Source organism: Patagioenas fasciata, chromosome Z, assembly GCF_037038585.1.
Source record: "Patagioenas fasciata isolate bPatFas1 chromosome Z, bPatFas1.hap1, whole genome shotgun sequence".
Classification (NCBI taxonomy): Eukaryota; Metazoa; Chordata; class Aves; order Columbiformes; family Columbidae; genus Patagioenas; species Patagioenas fasciata.
The window spans coordinates 76,670,831-76,690,131 of NC_092560.1; the positions used below are offsets into that span (position 1 = coordinate 76,670,831).

The 19,301-nt window shown below is 42.8% G+C and overlaps 1 protein-coding gene across 4 annotated transcripts in view; it reads left to right on the plus strand.

Moving 5' to 3' along the window:
- KIF24 (kinesin family member 24) overlaps positions 1-18,796 on the plus strand; it is a 32,310-nt gene extending 13,514 nt beyond the window's left edge. For all 4 annotated transcript variants that reach the window (XM_065861603.2, XM_071801793.1, XM_071801794.1 and 1 more), the window contains 9 exons: positions 885-1,100; positions 2,657-2,744; positions 4,698-4,819; positions 6,395-6,500; positions 8,539-8,610; positions 9,285-9,394; positions 10,321-12,759; positions 13,683-13,776; positions 16,407-18,796. In XM_065861603.2, the coding sequence (XP_065717675.1) occupies positions 885-1,100; positions 2,657-2,744; positions 4,698-4,819; positions 6,395-6,500; positions 8,539-8,610; positions 9,285-9,394; positions 10,321-12,759; positions 13,683-13,776; positions 16,407-16,547 (3,388 nt within the window). In that variant the 3' untranslated portion in view covers positions 16,548-18,796. The remainder of the gene's footprint in view (positions 1-884; positions 1,101-2,656; positions 2,745-4,697; positions 4,820-6,394; positions 6,501-8,538; positions 8,611-9,284; positions 9,395-10,320; positions 12,760-13,682; positions 13,777-16,406) is intronic.
- The last annotated feature ends 505 nt before the right edge of the window (positions 18,797-19,301 follow it).

Genomic DNA, 19,301 nt, shown 5'->3' on the forward strand with positions numbered 1-19,301 from the left:
TATCCTGAGACCTCCTTGGCATTTTATGTGTATTGCTGCTGTAGTATTAAAGTGATATGATGACGAAGCAGGAGCAATCTGGAACAAGCCCAGACTGTGATTTCAGTGTCTGGAGCGAGCGAACCAAACAGCTCTGCCACTGAATGGGGATGATCTTCTTCTTTACTCCCCACCAGACACATTCCCATAGGTTATGTGAAGCCAGTTTGGCCATATTTTGTGATCCTCTGTGAGGTACTTCAATTCACTGAAACAGCAGAAAATTAGCCTGCAAAACAGTCAGAATCTTTGTGTTATTTCAGTGCAGTAAAGTCAAACATCAGAGCCAGCGCAGGAAGGGATGGGTCAGCTGGGCAGGTCACACAGCTGGGAGCAGAGGAAGGGAAGAGCCAGACTTTCCCCTGGGTAACAACAACCCTTCAGATGGACTCAGCTGCTTGCAGGACTGCAGCCTCGCTCAATAAATTATAGTGCTGGGGTGTTAATTTCCATCACAAACAATGTGTTAGAACCTGACTTGTGGCTGTTTTGCATCTCATGTCACAATCATTTTTCTCAGTGATTCATAATCAGTAGGATTCCCATTCATAATTGCATGATACTTCTGCAGCATCTAAACAGCTGGAAGAATAATTATGAACTCTTAGTTTCCTTAAATGCATTTTTGGCATCTGGAAGAAAGGAAGAGAGCCAGTATTCTGTGACATGCCAGATCTCCATAGGACATGCTTGGGAATCACTGTTCAGTGTTTTGCAGTTTCCCAGATAGGATAGCAAACCAAACCTCATTGCTAAGAGGCCATTATAGATAGATATTGACATTGCAGAATCTTTTTTAATAGATATTAATAAATCAGATGTGACACTAGAAGTTATCTTCACAGAGGCAATGCAACCTGCTTTGCATACGGGCAGACTGGTGCTGGGAAGACTTACACTATGATAGGTACTCACCGGAACCCAGGACTCTACGCCTTGGCTGCCAAGGACATCTTTGGACACCTAGAAGCATCACAGTCAAGGAAAGATCTCCATGTTTTGATCAGTTTTTATGAGATCTACTGTGGACAGCTCTATGACCTGCTAAATGGAAGGAAAAGGTATTTAAATAAAAATACAATTTACTATAAACCTATGGTTATGAATCAGTTGGTTACTGCTTATAAATCAGTTACTGTTCCATGCACTTACATTTAACATATTACCATTTATAGTAAATATTACATATTTAATTAGGGTTGTTCCCAGAAGCTACTTGGAGAGGAAGGCAAATTCTGACACTAAATACTGTGGCATTGATAGGCACTACTGTTTTTTACTGTTTCAGGGGAAGAAGTAAGTAAGGATAAGGACTTATAGTTGAGATATGAGCTCGTGCTGTTTTGCTTATATTGTAATAACTTAATAGCAGAATATCCATAGGTAGAGGAACTTCTTGTCACCAGAAGTTCTTATGCCAACCATTGTGGAGTCCCTGTCTTTCCCTGCTCAAACATAACCCCTGGCTGTCCCACCTGCTGTGCCAGTGGGGCTTTCGCTCTTGCCAGTCAAGTCTCTGAAGATCTCATTGATCTCCCACTTGCCATGCTTCACATTGTGGAGTCTGCTCACGTTCTGCCCCAGTGCCTTTACCTGGCAGCGCAGTGGCCGGGCTGCAGCGAGCCTCCGCAGGCGATGCTGCCATCACCCTCAGCAGCAGCACTTCAGCCCCAGAGTTGTTCAGGTGGATGTGTAATCCTACAGAAGCTCCACCCAGAATGGCAATCGGGACAACTCAATAGATACTTGATATAAAAAAAATAATCACTGCGTAAAATAACAGTCAGTTAAGATCTCTGCAGTGAAATCTTTTTGGAGTGATTTTTAAGGAACATTATGTGTCAGCTGGAGGCCTTTATCAGCCTCAAGAACACTATCCTTAGAGCACACGGGAGGGCTCAATAGGGAGGCTTTTTGCCTGGGGAAAGGAGCATCTCTTTACAAAAGAAGCACCGATTTCAGTGCATGTGTGTTCCCTTTCTCTAAAACAATTTTAAGGAGCAGGTACTGGAACCTGCTATGTAAAGAGCCAATTTACTATGGAAAAAAGTGTCTCCTTATGTTTTATGCTGTTTTATTTTCTGTTGTTTTACATGTCATGGAAGGGGAAGATTAAACTTTATCCTGTGTATAGCATGTCTGTATTCTTCCTGTATACTGCAATGCTTCTGTGTGATTCATAGCAGAGGTGCTCTGAAATCATACACTATGGCTATGGAAGCTGCTTTAAAATCCTGTGCAAAAATCCTGAGAACATGAACAGAGCATAACTTACAGTCTGACCTTGCTAGAGAAGTTTAATGTGGTTAACTGCAGAGATGCAGCTTAAAGAGAGACAAGAACTCTAAAATGTAAACATGATATTTTACTTGCCTGCTTTATTATGTGCCCTAACAATCAGAAATGCATTGCTAATGTCTCCTTAACAGCGAAATGTCAGAGGTACACATTATAAATAAAATACCTCTTCAGCTCTGAAAATAAATTAATTATAGTGGTACCTCTCCCCAGTCAGTAGCCCTGATTGCTTTTTGACAGTGTCATAGCACTGAAATATGTTTTCATTGCTGCTGTTTAAAACTTAAAAGATCTCCTTTCTGCACTCCTTCATTTTCAGGCTTTTTGCGAGAGAAGATGGCAAGCATATTGTTCAAATAGTCGGACTGCGGGAGGTTCAGGTGGACTCTGTAGATCTGCTGTTGGAGGTAACCTCTATGTTTGCAATTACTTTTTGTCTTCAACAGCCCAATTTGCTAATTCATGAGATATGTCATTTGCAGAGGTTGTTATTTATTGTGTAGTACATTTGTGTTCCTGTTTAAGGTTCTGAAATTGGCAGCTCCAGCAGAGCACTGAGGAGCACTATTAAAGTGCCTTTATGCAGTAAGCTTCTTGGGTCACTGTGACTTCTGTTAGCAGCATGCGACCTGTTGATTTACAGCTGTCGCTTCTGCTGCCACTCCTTGTGGAAAGATCTTTGCCAAGAAATAGGCGTCTGTCACTATTCCAGAAATTAAATAGTGTCCCAACAAGGGACCCTGAGAGCTGGCAAAGTATTTTCTCTCCTTGTGATTTCTTTGGATTCTATGAACTTAAATTTTCTAGATTAAAGGTACTTTGATGTGGAACAAAATATCTTAATTTGAAAATTAATAGAATTAGAAAATACTTAAGATTGAGATATTGATCTGAATTAGGATTAAGACATGGCTTACATAATGTGGGTGATAACAGCTAAGTAAAATCAGAGTCTTTAAATGGTGGCTGACATTCAGCAGAAGCCAAAACTTCAGTTTTCCTTCCCTGCCTGGCTGAGTCCTAAAAGGGCACTGGCAAATTTTCTGCATTGTCCCACAGCAAGCAACCTGGTTAAATCTGCTCTCCATTTAGCCTGCATAGTTTAATTCCTTTTCTCAGTAAGGAAGTCTAAATTATAAGTGCCTGATAGTGTAATTGACTTATTAAGATTGGCATGGTGTTACCCACTTATATTCCATTTAATTTTGTTCTTCGTCTTCCATTAACTCCAAGCTTCAGGACATGCTGGTTATGCTTCTGCAAATTAGACTGTAAATTTGCTATAGGGTGGATTAACACATTCCCCTGTGTTATCACATTCCACACACAGAAGAGCTATTAAATTATTTTATTCTTACAGGTATCTCGGAAAAAAAATAGTTTGAAATTGTCCACAGGCCCTTTTGAACACAGAAATGTCACTGACTTGACTCAGAGCTTCTGAATAGTCTGAAACAGACATATGGGAAGAGTCTTCAATGCATTCCTAGTGATTCACTATTCATTGACGTTGGCTTTGATTCAGAAATTATCTGCATTTAGCACTAATACAATGCTCGGGAGCTGCAGCAGGTGGTTAGGTTGCTGATGGAGAACTGACCACTGAAATGCATCAATAATGCCCATCTGTCAATTGATAATGCATTGATTTTGCTAAAAATATTTGAATCTGCTCTTATAACCAGAAATAAAATTAATTACTGTTTTATGGGTGCTCTGCTGCAGTTGCTGCTAGACTTTCTGTGGCAGGCCTTAAAAGTTTGCAAAAGAGAATTATCCAGATTTGTATCTTGAAGGAGCCTTTGTCCTTCTGCCCTTCCTCTCTTCCTTGTTTTCTTATTTTATTGTTGTATTGAGTATAATTGATCTTTTAATTTTGTTCCTTCCTCTGGCATAATTTATTTGTATTATGAAAATGGGGAAAGGATTTGGAACTTTGTATTTTTTGTGTTACTTTCTGGATAACAGTACCCATCTGTCATATGAGAAAATGAAATTATAGAAGGACACAAGAAATAGTCCTATGAGTCTTTTAGGTTTTGTCTGCAGTCTAACCTTCTTTCATTTCTGCCATACTTTTGTTTTTAATTTTATAGTTTGGATATTTTGCAAAGAATGTGTGATGCAACAACTAATTACCTGCAGCATGCTCTATAAGCTCCATAGTGTCACTGCAAGCAAGTCCATTATATAAAGTTCTGAAAGAAGCATTGGAAGGGATCCAGTCTAACTTAACATCTGCCTTGCACCAAATTTTAAGGCTGTAATGGACTATTCCTCCTAAATTTATCTGATCTTAGGAGAACAAGATTGCGTTCTTATTTATAATTTGCTTGGATTTTTCCCCCCTTGCTTTGCAGGTGATTTTGAAAGGGGGGAAAGAACGTAGCACAGGAGCTACAGGAGTCAACTCAGATTCCTCTCGATCTCATGCTATCATCCAAATCCAAATTAAAGATGCAGCCAACAGGACATTTGGAAGGTAAAATTAGAAGTGGGAGTGCTCAGTGCTGATGAGTAAGTCGGGCCCAAGACATCCAGGAGGCAAACAAAGAGGAGATGTTGAGTTAGTGAGTTATATCAGAAGAAAGGGTTCAAAGGGACTTTGAGAAGTTTCACAGTCCTTTCTGTGTTCCCAGAGAGAGCACTTAAGCCACATCTGTGAGAGCTTTCTCAAACCTGTGTGTAAAAATGTCCAGTGAAGGAGTTTGGCAATCAAATCCATCCCTTCATCTTCATTGTTAGAAAGCTGCTTCTGTCTGGTGTTCATCTGGCTAAAGCTAGATGTCTGCAATGGGCACATCCACATATGAGCTCGTCACCTTTGAAGTCAGTAGAAAGAAATAGTTGCCTCTATGGTCCAATTTATGCCATTCTGCAGAGCCACCTACATTAGGTCAGGCAGATTGGCCCCTCAAAGCACCTCTGTCCTCCAATTGACTACAAAGGGAGCCTGGGATGACTAGCTCAGGTGGAGATGGTTCCATTAGAGATGTTTGCCTTTGGCCAGAGGAATCATAGTACCTCTCCAAAACCTCCATGATAATTTGAGAATGTGGCTGTGATGCTATCTGCAGCAGACAATAAGAGCAGTTTACTTTCTCTTGTAGCAGCCATTTTATGTATTTGAAGACTGTAATTGTGCTTCTTCTCAGTCAACTTTTCTCCAGACTAAACAACCCCAAGAAATAGGTCTGAGGAAAGAGGTCTAAGCATCTATATTACAGCTGAGCGTCAGAAAACCATACTAACACACCCTTCCAGCAACTACCACACAGTCCTGCCTCCCAGGATCTTATTTTAAATACAAGGCAAAACAGAAGAGCCACAAATAGTGGAGAGACGAAAAGGCAGAACAGGCAGGCTTAGAAACAGAAGTGCATGTGGTTATGTAGGTGTGGCATGTGTGCCATTTTTTGTTACTGAAAGCGAAGTGGAGCTGGAGTGTGGAGAGGATCCCAGGATATGCCTGTAAGAGAATTCAGGGCTGTTCCAGAAAAAGAAGAAGGGCAAAGACAAAGATACAGTGCATCAGTCAGTACAGCAGCTGGCACGCAGAGCTAGGGAACATGAGAGGGAGTAATGGAGTTTTGTGGAAGTAAGGGAAAAGGAACACTGAAAGCTCATTGTGTTAATTAACTACACTGGAAATTTCTGTTCGTATTGCCCTGAATTCCCATCTGACAGGGCTGTTGTCTGTTTTACCTGGAAGGAGAATCAAGAAACTTATGATTTCTTAAACTGTGTTCTTAAGAAACAAGCGCAGGGATTATCTGGAGAGATGAATGTGTTACACTTTAAACAGCTTATCCATTAAAATGTGGAGCACTCTCATCACATCCAATTGTACTTTCTATTATGATTATGTTAGTGTCAGTATGACCTGACAGTGTTCCTGCTACCATGCTTATTTGGTGCCTCAGATATTTCCAGTGGTTATTTCTCTTTGTTCAAAAGCAGTTATTTCTAACCATTCTTCTGTTGTCATGTTTTGCAGCCCTTTGGTTTGAAAACAAAAAAAAATCCCACAAGATAAATGTAACTTTGTCTATTCTAGGATATCATTCATTGACTTGGCTGGCAGTGAAAGGGCAGCTGATGCCAGAGACTCGGATCGACAAACAAAAATGGAAGGAGCGGAAATAAACCAAAGTCTTTTAGCAGTAAGATACTAACTAGCATGTTTGAGGAAGGTTTTGTATTCAATTATTAGACTGTGTTTTAGGATAAAAATGAATGACCAGATAACATATGTATATCTTCTGGAGGGGAAAAAACATCCGAAGTATGAAGTGTGTCCAGTTTAATTTGTCTTTTGCCTGAAAGACAATTTAAGAGGGAAACAACCTTGTGATAAAAACAAAGTCTTTTTAATCCATTCGTACAGCCACGCAGGTGAACACAGCATGGAGAATGTTAGGTATAGTATAATGAGCGTCCCTTATGTTATATAGAAAGTTTTGTCTCTTTTATTTCTAGAGAATATTGGCTTGGGATTGCCCGATTTGTTTCATAAAAGCACATCTGTTCCTGCTGCTTGTTTTCACCACTTGAACTCAGACTTCTCTTTCAAATCAGGAGTAAAGGACTTTAATACTCAGGAGCATAGAAACTAGTAGTTCATGTGTGGGGAAAAAGGAACAGGAAGAAATGCACTCTTAACGCAAATTCTAGGTGTACACAGTTATGTAAAGAGGGACAAGGAGCACAGAAATGCAACCTAAGATAAAGCAGAAGTGCATATAAACTGTGCAGAAGGCTTTGCACCACCTTTAATTCAAATGAACAAATCTCACTGATGACTGAGGGCTCCTTTGAGTGAGACTGAAGGTGAATTGCAATCAGTGAGTATGAGTCAACAGTGCTGAAGCTAATGCACACAACTGTACCTCTTAGTGCACTGTGAATAGGAGGTGACTTACTCTTCTTAGAGAATGCAGAATGTTCTTTTGCACAGAGGCTTTCCTGCTGTGGAACATCGGCGTTCATCCGGGGAGACAGCATGTAAAGTGAAGTGTTTCTCTGCTTCATGCTTTCTCGAATACTTGCTGGTGGGTAACTGAGTGGCATGGGGAGTCAGGACCTGAATAGAAAGTTTAACTGAGAAGTGAGGCTTAATGTAAGCTCATGAAACTCTTTTAAGAGGAACTTTAATATTGTGTGAAGCTTGGTAAATACCTAGGCAGTCTAGTAGTGGCAACTGACTACAAAAGGCATCTTTAGGTAAGTCCACATGATCTGCAGCCTGTAAAACCTACTGCCCTCAGTGATCATGATGCTCTCTTCAGGTCTTAAAACACATGAAGTCTGAAGCTTGCTGCTGGTTTGAATATTCATGTTGTTTTCAAATAAAAGATATTCAGATACTGCAATTATGAGAAGCAGAATAGAAAATTAGAATAGTTTGATCTCTTGTTAGAAGTGTGATTTTTTTTTTAAGAAACTGCAGTAAAAGTGAGAAATAAGTGTCATTTTAAGTGGGTGTATGTTGAAGGTAGAAAGACTTTAAATGGAGAAAGGCTGCTTCGTGATAGTATCACCATGACAATACTGCAATCTGCTTATTTTTCCTTCAATATTTGCTCTAAATGACTTGTCTTAGGGTTTTACAGCCTATTTCTGCCAATTTTAGGGAACATCCAGGCTTGATATGGAGTGTCATACTATTGTGCCTATTCCAGTGGAAACATGGCAAAAAAGTGCACATCTTTGAGTTTGAACTTGACATCTTTTTCCAAGGCTGGTAATAAATCAAGGGATGTCTCTTCAAGACTACCGGCTACTTCTGTTGGTGTTTATTAACAGGAAGAAGATCAGATGCATTTTGTGAAAGGCACAGGTGTAGCTAGCTGCTCATGTTCTGTTAGTTTTAATGGGAGTTCTGTAGCTCTATATCCATCCCTGGTTTGTCTGTTGCTTCATTCTCAGTGTTTTGTGTACAGTTCTTAGCCTGTCCGAGTTCACAGTGACATGTTCGTTTAGACAGGCTGTATCTACACCACCTCCTGAGCATGGGCTCAAACCTGAGCTCAAATCCAGCTATTTAGTGCTGGTCCATACTCTCCCCTTTGGCGGGGTTTGGTGCATTGCACTGGTGTGAGTGGGAAATGGCTTAAGAGCAGCTGCCTTCTAACACAGTTCAGTTCCTTGCCAGTATGTGATTCACATGTTTCTCCCCCTCTGTTTTTTTTCTTTTGGTAGCTAAAAGAATGCATTCGGGCATTGGATCAGGAACATGCGCACACTCCTTTCCGGCAAAGCAAATTAACTCAGGTAAAATGAGCAAAAAACAACCGTAGAGACTTGCCTGATGAGGATGACCAAAAAAAAAAAGGGCATAATTCAATAATTGCTATTAAACTCTTGAAGAAAACAGAAATGCATAACTTTTGAAAACATTAATTTTAAAGACAATCACAGAATTAAGGCCAGCTGCCAGTTCTACCAGTCAGTCCTGGAGCTGGCATGGTAAAAGCCAAATAAACCTAAACCCAAACTAAACGCCCAAACGCTACCTTCCAGACTCATTCAGTTACCACCTATCTCCAACCACTCTGCATCTTTTGTGCAGTAACAGTCCTGGGACTGTTCATCAACATTGCTTCACTCCATCTGTAACATATGCTTTATTCTTCAAAATACATTGGCACCTTTGTGGCATTTGATTTAAGTGCTTTTTCAGAGCTCTGACTACAAGACAAATTGAGACAAGAGGACTACATGTTAAAAAAAAAAAAGACAGTAACTGTGTATCACTGGACTCATGTTAAACTGCTTCTGTACACACTGCTAATTTATAGGAAAGGAAAGGTAACTGCCTAACTTTTCATAAGTTCCAAGCTGATTAAATCACTTTCCCCCATATTTTGTGTAAAATAAGAGCAAACACGAGTTTAAAAATAAATACATGAGTTGCTAAGAATCTTATTTTTACCTTCCCACCCTAGGTGCTTAAGGATTCCTTCATTGGCAATTCAAAGACGTGTATGATAGCCAATGTGTCACCCAGCCACACAGCTACAGAGCATACCCTGAACACTTTACGATATGCTGACAGGTAGGTGATGAAACTCGGTCTTGCCAAGGTGAAAAACACAAAGAAAAATTGTAATGTATGATGTTTGTAGTTAAGTTTTATTTTGGTTGCATTGGGAATGTTGATTTAGGCAAGAAATGCAATTTTTACAATGCAAATAAAATCCATGCCGGATCCAACTCTTTTTGGTCTTGAGATTCTCTGGATCTTATAAACCCTTTTCTGATGACAGGTGTTAGGGATGAATGCCCATTTTAGTGATGATGCTCCCTGTAACTGCAGGATTACTAACCTCAGCAATCAAAAGGCTTTAGTTTCATTTTGTAGTTCTGTCTAGGATGTGTGCAAGTCCTTCACCTTCCATCCTACACAGGAGGAGGTAAATTACAGACTGTACAATGCTGGGGCTAAGAGGACGAGATGCTTAAGGGGAACAGGAGTAAACAGCGGAGGGCACAGGGTGATACCAGTTCAGCAGCTCTTCACAGTGATGGGTCTGATTCAGAAGCACTGTAGCCCTGTACAAATATCGCTTGGCCTAAGTAGCTCCACTGCAACTACTCCAAAACACCCAGTTTGTGTCCTGTGGCACTCTATGGTGTGCTGTGGAGGGTAGCAGCTTGTCTTGAGCTGGCACTGCACCATGCTGCATTGTAGAGTGTGGAAATGCAACCGCCTTACACTGAAACAGAGGCCATCTTCACTCATTTGACCTGTTATGCACTGTTCAAGGAAGCACTTCAAAACAGTGCTGTGGACCTTTCCAGAAGTTCAGGGATTTTGGCAGAGGTGCTTTGATGTCTGGGTGGATCACTGACAATTAAAACAGAAATAATGACATAGAATCCAGTGTTTAGCCTCAATATGTGTGAAAGCATTTGTTTTTTCTGAGGACACTGCTATTTATCTGAAAGCATGACATCTTCTAAAGCCAGCTTCATTTACAGGGTCAAAGAGCTGAAGAAAGGGATTAAATGTTCAACCCCTGTCACAAACCGGCGTCGTACGGCTGGAAATGTATCTCCAAAATGTGCCCAAAACTCTCACTCTTTGCCACCTGGGGAAAAGAGCTCTCCAAAGAAAGTGAAGCCAGGCCTCCAGCATCCCTCAAGTGCTACAAAAACAAAGGCATGTCCTGCAGCACTCCAGCCACCCAGTGTCTCTTTTAGCTCTACCCACAGGGGAATCAACAAAGGACATGCCTACAAAGGAAATGCCAGCTCACCATGGTTTCACCACACCAGCCCAGTGAAGGGAGTCCTATGGGTAGCACATCCCCTGAAGAAGAAAGCTGATGATGTGTCCCCCCAGTCTGAAAAGAACCCCACTGCAAAGGATTTCATAATAAAAACGGCTGCCACGGCAGAAACAAAAGAGAGTGGCCAGAGAGACAAGCATATGCAAGACAGACCGCTTGTCCAGTGCCTGAAAGTCCAGACAGTGCAACCTGTACAGAAACAGCTTGTTTCTAGAGATGATATATCCTTTGGAGATGGAAGTCTGCCTTCCAATGGCAGACAGGAATGGGGAAATGCCTTTGCTAAACAATGTGTTGACACCTGGACAAATGTGCCTCCATTTCAGAAGGAAAGGGAAGAACATTTGCGTCTTTATCACCAGCAGTTTCAGCAGCCACCTATTCTACAGCAAAAATTGAACTATCAACCTCTTGAGAGGTTTTTAACAGAATACAAACCGCAGGAGATTCAAGTGAAGCCAGAGCTGAGCCTTACTCCCACAGAACTACAGAGCAAAGAGGGGATGCAGCTGGAAGATCTGGATGACAGTGATTTCAGTGAAGATTCTTTCTCACCTGTCTGTAGTCAGAGCGTGAAAAGCAGAAACACCAACAAGTGCAGTCAACACTCGTTTTTCCTTCATCAAAGAGAAATAGAAACAGAGGAAGAGCAAAAAGGCCCAAAGCGACAGGATTTATTTTTTAAATATGCAGTACCCATGCAAGAACATGAACTAGATGACAGCTGGGATTATAGTGAGGGCAGTCCAAAGAGAGAGGAGTCTATTAAAAATTCAGGCTGCAGCAAAACTCCATCAGAATGGAGCTATGACTTAACTACTGAGCCCTCTCCAAGCAATACTGCAGAAAAACCTTACTGCCTGCAAGAAGATCCTGCTTGTAACTGGAGAAATGGCAAAGATTTCCTAGCTGATAACAAACAGTACAAATCCAAACACAGATCTCTTGTTTACTCCAGTGAAGCCACCTTGGCTCCGGAAAAGGACGCTCCAAACACATATGTTTCTCCTATACTGAGATCAGGAACGTCAGATTGCAAAGACGTCGACCTCCAGCACAAAGAAAAGGAACAATCCCCTTTGGATAGACAGGCTGCTCTTGCAGGAGACAAAAAACTGAATGTTCAAAAAAATGGATTTAACCATTGTGGATCTTCCAGTTGTTCATCAGAATTCACTTCTGAGGTAATGGCCCCTCTCCCAGGATCAGTCCTTGACTACGAGGAAACAACTGATACAGAGAAAGTGTCTTCTAACCAAGAGAAGTCCCCTCGTGCGAAGCAGATGTTGGACAGGAATGTACACGGCTGCCAGAACAGGTTTGAGGATGAGGGCTGGCAGTGTACAAGGAGCAGAGCTCTGACGGACAGCATGCTGGACGCGGGGGAGCAAACACGTCGTGGTGGGAGACACTGCGCCCGGCTGCATTCCCCACAGTCAGGGGACAAGTGGCTGTCACCCACCTGCTGTGGTGTGAAGCCATGCTGCTGCCTTCTGGGCCCAGGCCCATCAAAGCAAGGAGCCGCTCACAGTTTATTTGTTGGATGTGACCTGACGGAAACATCTGCAGCTGAATCCATGGGCTCCAGGGAAGAGAGAGAGGGTGGTTTGTTTCTCAGTAACCCAATGTGCAAAGAATACTCAGCTGGCAGACAGTGTGATGCTGGCGTTATAAACAGTACTGGTAATTCAGGAAAATCTAACTCAAATCAAGGACCCAGTCTTGAGCCCACGGCTCAGGAAATAAATGCTGATATACCTGAGAAGAGCTATTTTCCAGGTGTACCATGCTTTGTCAGTGTGGGAAATATGGATGACGCAGTCCAGTCCCCCTCTCAAGAAAGCAGCCTGCTGTCGCAGCCCAAGTCAGAACCGAGAAATGAGGACTTCAGTCATTCTGAAGACCCAGCCAAGTCATCGTTAAGCAATGAAGAAATAGCGTTGCTAAAAGCCAAGTTAATGCAGAGTACTTTTACACAAGAGACTTTTGCTGTAGATTCAGGATCTGTAACCAAAGATAATAAGCCATTAGCAAATGCAAAAAGCCCCTCAGGCATGTCCAACAGCAGCTCTCCAAGTGCTACATCAGAGGTGGGAAAATGCCAGAGGGAAGCCCTGGAAAAGGCACAGTAAGTCTTGCTTGTCACTAGAGTTTGTCATGAAGCTCAGAAATTCTAGAGTGTGATACATTTGCCTTTATTTGTATATCATCTATACTTTAAAAATGTCCATGAATTCAACCTGTGAAATAATCGTTTAATAAGATTAATGATAATTTATTGTAATTATCTTATAAATATGTGATTGCCTGTTATATTCTAAAATCTTACAGGAAGACAATTATTCCATTAGAGCTTCCTAGGATAATGCTAGAGGAATTAAAATTACAATACAAACTGCAGTTCTCAGTAACTAATTGGTTTCCTATAAGCTGTAAAGTACCCAAAACATACCAACCCCTCCCTCCAAGAAGCAGGTGACAGCTGTTCCGTCCCTTTGGAAAGAAAAACAGAGTGGCTGGGCAGTTGCTGAAGATGCAGATGTGAAGCTCCAAAGTACTATGAGCTGCCCTTGTAAGCTCCCAAGGATGGGTCTGCATTCACACAACTGAAAATGTTGTTGTTCAGAGAAACTTGCTCAGAGGAATGAACACTAGCACTGCCTTCCCGCTTTGCCTGTTTTTCACTGAAATGACTTGCAGCCTCACAGTTGTAAGCCATTTCACCAAATAATCAGACAATTATTTTCGTCCTATGAATAGATTTCTCTATGGTAAAAAGCATTTTTGTGCCCCAGTGCTGCCTATGCTAATGAGAGGCTGTGGTTGCTCCTCTCTGAGCAATCCTCAGTCACCAAGGTCACCTTTAACCCCAAACCAGTGCAGTCCAGTGCACTTCAAGAAGCACTGGTGAGCACTTTCTGAATGCCAGGGACCACAGGACAGCAAGGATTCCTCTGGGATATTCCTCCTTCTTAAAGGTTTATTGGGGCCAACAGTAATTATAGGTAGCCCTGCAAGCTGTGTAACTGGTGGTATATTTTATGTTATCAGACAGGTTGTAATTTGGGCCCATCAGCAGCAGCTGGATGAAATGGCATCCTTGTGCTTCAAGGAAGAGTGCTTGATAAACCAGATGTCAGCAATGGTAAGTGTTTCATATAATTATTTCAGTGCCCGTTCAATCTGCATAAATTAATCTTGGAGATTATTAACTTGAGTTAGTGATGTGACATTCCTCGTCAGTTGTTCCTCTCATTCTCTGATGCCTCCTCAAGTCCTCGGAGAGGCCGCTCATTTTCAGTACCTGTTGTGTCTTTGCCAGTCTCCACACTACCAGGTCCTTGGGGAAGGAGGAGACTGATGGGCCAACTCTGAACCACTTGTCTCTGATAAGACATCTTTCTCCTATCTTCCCTCACGGGTACCAGACTGTACCAAACAGGTCATCTTTCCGTGTGACATTTTTCTCCTTACAGGCTGGAGCAAGTAAGTCAATACCCCAGAAAACAGCACAGCCCTAAAGCATGACCCTGGGATGCTGCACTGCAGATGTGGCAAACCCTGGCCCCACTCACTCCAGTGCTCTGACCACCATGACTTGCACCCTCACAGGCTCTTGCCTTTTGTCACTCAAGTATTTCTTAGCTCATCCTTGTCTCGGGTGACATAGCGTAGGCTGGACCTAAAGACTGGCACCTGCATGGCCCCGCTGCTAGCCAGGCAGTCCCAGTTCTCTGGTTCTCCTGCATCCAGTTAAGTGCACGTCACTGCTGTGTGCCAAGCCTGAGCACTCACCCAGATTATTAACACTTCCCAGAGAGAACCTCCTGCCTTCCCAGTTCCTTCATCTTATCAATAAAGCCAAGCTCCATTGCTGCATTAAATTATCAGACCATTTCAGCTCCTACCACAGTTCAGATCTGAAGTACAGCTACAGGGACTCTTGCCTCAGGGATTTCAGGAAGGAGCCACCATGTGGCTTATTTGCTGTGATTTCCAGCTGCATGTGATGTGTTACCAGTTAGCATACACAAGTTCACAGAACAGCACAAGAGCAATGAACTGCGTTCATTTTGTGGCAGAAAATGCCATGATACAAAGCAATCTTTGTTTGTTTGGTTTTTTTTAATCAGTCTTTTGAGGTTGTTCTTCCTGAGTCCATTGGTAATTGGACATCAGCTCCCCCATTTATTTGCCCCCTGCAGTAAGCAATCATTTTCTGGCTAGCAGAATTACTACATGCTTGCCAGGCCTCCCGGCAGTGTGCTGATAACTTACATCTTGCAGTATTATGTCACAGCATGACCTTTCTTTGGGCAATCATATTCACTTGAACTTCCCATACCAGTTTCTCTCCTTCCACTTTCACATGGTTGCAACTTCTCCAGCCATGAAACTCTGGCCGCAGGAGAGACTCCTGCCAAAAGCGGCCACATACTGAACTAAGCACTATTTAAAGTGCTTAAGAAAAATATGCATGGCAGCTGGGTTGGTCTTCTTTGCAGTCCTGATGTCCCTGCAAGACAAAGATACAGTGCACAAGATAGCTGGAGTCCTGCCAGATAAGCTTTTGAATGAATTATTTTCATGTGGTAGCAGTTGAAGCCCCAGGCCCTGAGGATGTTGACACCTCCCTGTAGACACCGACCTGTGAACAGACAGACCAAACTCTGCTCTCAGCTGGAGAACAGAGCAAGCCTGAGTGCTCCTTTATTAATACAAGCCTTAGTTAAAAATAACTGCCTCCATTTCAGTTTTCATCACAGTTTCATATCACTTTTTAGCCCTGTGGCAGGTTGCTATGGAAGGCAGAGTTGCCCTCAGCCCAGGGTATACACACTGCTGATATTCCTCATGTCAGAGCTAGCAGACCTGTGGTCATGAAGGCAGGGAAGCTGTATGAGGAATGGGTAAAGTCACTTGGTTTGTTCAGCCTGGGGGAGGCTGAGGGGAGATCTCATCATGGCTGCAGCTTTCTCACAAGGAGAGGAGGAAGGGCAGGGGCTGATCTCTTCCTTTTGGTGACCGATGACAGAACCCAAGGGAACAGCAGGAAGATGTGTCAGGGGAGGTTCAGGTTGGACATTTATAAAAGGTTCTTCACCCAGAGGGTGCTGGACACCGGAACAGGCTCCCCAGGGAGGTGTCACAGCCCCAAGCCTGACAGTGTTCAAGGAGAGACTGGACAACACCCTCAGACACACGGTGTGAACTGTGGGGTTGTCCTGTGCAGGGACAGGAGTTGCACTCCATGATCCTTGTGGGTCCCTTCCAGCTCAGGACACTCCATGATTCTATGCAGGCATTGAACTGGCCCTGTGACCTGATGTGAAATAATTCTTTCTGTCTGCCAAGAACAGGCGATTATGTCTGATCAATGAGTGGCCCAGCTCACCGTTTTTGTGACTGCTAGATCCAACACAAGAGGTGTCAGAATAGAGTTCACTGCATTGTAAAACTGCACATCAGGTGACTGGTCCTGACACCAAACCTTTGAAAAGCTAACTGGTGTAGAAGAGTGAGAACAGCTGCATTATACATTTTTATTTTTAAACCATTGTATTAGCTGTAATTTCACCAACACGTTAAACTACTGGAGTAAGTTAGCTTTGGTATGTGAAGGCATTGACCTCTGAGGGTCAGGACTTTAATAAGGAAACACTGATTTAATCTACTCCACTGCAGAATAAAAAACTGCTCCAGTGTGTAATGCTGATTTTCTCTGAGCTGCTGCTCCTGTTGTTCCCTAAACTTTCCTTCTGCTTTCCTCACCAGGATTTTCAGAATTTCGTGACCAAGCTGGATGAAGTTTTGGTACTGAAGTCAAAGTGTATCCAAACAGCGCGAGCCCATCTCCAGCCCTATTTAGCCTCTCCTGGCACTGACATGTCCCTGCAAACACCTGCACCAGTTTAGACCTCCTTTGCTTGCACATGCACAAAACCAGCCACAGAAACAGCCAGTGTTTCACCACACTTGGTGCTGCAGAGTGTGGGTGGGTAGGGGATGGATAGCTTTTGGTTTGCTGTTTTTGATTAGTGTGTACCTTAGATAAAGATGGAGAGAATTCTGAGTAAATGAGAAATGACTACTTGGCACCACAAGATTTTGTATTTCCTTAATACCAATAAGCCACACTCTTAAGAATAACAATTCAGCAGCCTTTAAGTATCTCATCAAGCAGCAGCCAGGGCTGTCCACAGTATGCATAGCAGCTTCTCACATGTTAAAGTCACTTCTGTGTTGCCAAAAAAATGAAGAAGGAAGAAAACACTTTGAAACCAGACACAGCTCAAATGCTACCCAGAAAAGCATTTGCAAAGAGAAGCCAGAAAAGACAGAGGTGCCACTGTTTGAGAAGCACACCAACGTAACTACACTGTAAGTAACCGTAGGTCAAGGCAGTGCAAGAAGTGCAGTTGCTTTCAGAAGGAAGGTTGTTGTCACATTTGTTCTTTTTTGGGACAAACACTCCAGAGCTCCTGTAAGAGATGGCTTAAGTGATGGGTGATGAGGGGTTTAGTAGGGACTTTGGTTTATCCAATGTGTTAATGAGCATGTGGTTTTTGTACTGCTGCCAACAGCTTACCTGCTGCAAACCATGTCTGATCTCTGTCCTTTGGCACAGCTGTGGAGTGCTCATCATTCAGGTTGACAGAATTGATTTTATGTGTCAAAAGAGGGTCTTACTAGAGGCAGCGGGATTTCAGAAGCTGCAGACAGTGCTGTTATGTGAAGCATTATTTTAATCAAGAACTACAGTGTGGACAGCTGGAGTGCTGCAAATGTGCTGGTACTGCATGCATCACATCGGAACCACAAAGCAAGTCCACTTGCTGAGGCCACAAGTGACCTTCAAACATGCTCAGCTGACAACACTCTGCGTGAGTGCTCCCTCCCCAAAATTAGGGCTGTCGCAGCACATTCATCCGTCTCAATGTCTCCTCAGTAATGCCTTTAGCAGCTCAATCAAAGCCTGCTCAGTAGCCAGAAATGCCAAGGGTAAGGCAACACTGCTGTCTGACCAGCTGTGAATTTTACTGCCTCCTCCTACAGCCACGCCGTGGAGCCCAGGTTTGGCTGAGCAGCGATGCAGGAATCCCCCTTACACTCAGTTATCTGGGGTGCATATTTGGTGCAAACACTCCCAGGAATGTCACACAGCATGGCCCTGGGGAACAGAAGAACAAGGGGAGGACTCCTAACAGAAGAAAGAAGTTCTACACCAGTGCCCTGACTTTTGGTTTTTTAATTTGTTTTTTTTGGTTTGGTGTTGTTCTTTTGTTTGTTTTTTAGCACTGGTTAGTCTCTGTCTTGCAACTGGGACTGGATTAGTCCCTCCAGGGCCTGAGTTTATGGTTCTCAAAATGGCTCTGAAGCAGTGGGACAATCAGTGCCTTGTTAAAACCATGGAGAGAACAGGCATTAAACTGAGCTCCCTTTAAGGCAAGCAACTCTTATAAAGCCTCTCTCCATCTCCTGGGGCCAGAAAGAGCTTTCCTGTGCCCAAGGGGACAAAAACACAGCCAGTGGGGTAGTCTTTGTACTTTCTGAAAGGATAAAGCTCTGATAATCTTTATTTAAACTGGATCCATGAGCCAATATAACAAGGTATAGTCTTGGGTAAGATTTTATTATCAGTCTCAGAATTTTATTTTCTTTTCTGAATGGAGGCTGTGAAAATCCACCCATCGTTGGCAATAACAGGACTACAGATATGCTTGAAGTGCTGCATGGCCAAGAGATAACAAATCTGGGCTCCCAGTGTGCAATGGAAACTAAAGAACGCTGTTGTCAAAAGCAGCCATGTTTTTCTCTCCACTCTTAAGGTTGTTACCTATACGCTGCTTTAATTCTTGCATGAAAATGTGCTAAATGAGCATTTTAAAATTGTCATCCCCTTCCTGCTGTTCGATAGTGCACTGACACCTGGTATGAATGGTTTTCATTTCAACTTCAGGAACATATGCAAAATTGTCATTACAACAATTGTCATTACAGAAGGTTAAGAGAGACTGGCCACATACAATCAACTATATACAGAACTAAAATGAGCTCACTTTTGTATTCAGGTGCAACAAAGATTATTGATGCTCATGGCAAATGCTTGATATTCTATTTAAGTAATTAACATTATTTAAAATAAAATTCAATTCACTACAGAACTCATGTAGAATTTGTTTTAAAGTAAATGTGATGAGAACAGCCGCTGCTCCTGAAACTATCAGGAGGCAGCTCAGGGGGTCTGTGGCTCCAAGCACAACTGCCAGTTTTGGCTCTGTCTCTACACTTCGCCAAGGCATCTAGACCTCAGTATCTGGCAGCAGCAAGTACATAAACCAGGGACATAAATCAATCTGACCTGAGAACCTAAGGAAAGGCCCTATGGTCTCCAGCGCAACCAGGGACACAGAGCTCAGCCTGGCACCAGCAAGACCGTGCCACATCCAGGCTGAGCTTTGTAACGTGACAGGAGAATGACAGCACCGGTGTAACCAGCAACACACAGTGCCCAGAACAACATACAAATCTCATCATGTTGTGACCCATTTCTTCAGAAGTGCCTCTCCCCTAAGCCGCTAGCTAATCACCTCAACTCCAGGGTCTTCTTCTGTAAGAAGGTACCCCAGAAACATGTTCCTGGCCTTCAGCCACCCAGTGATATAAACA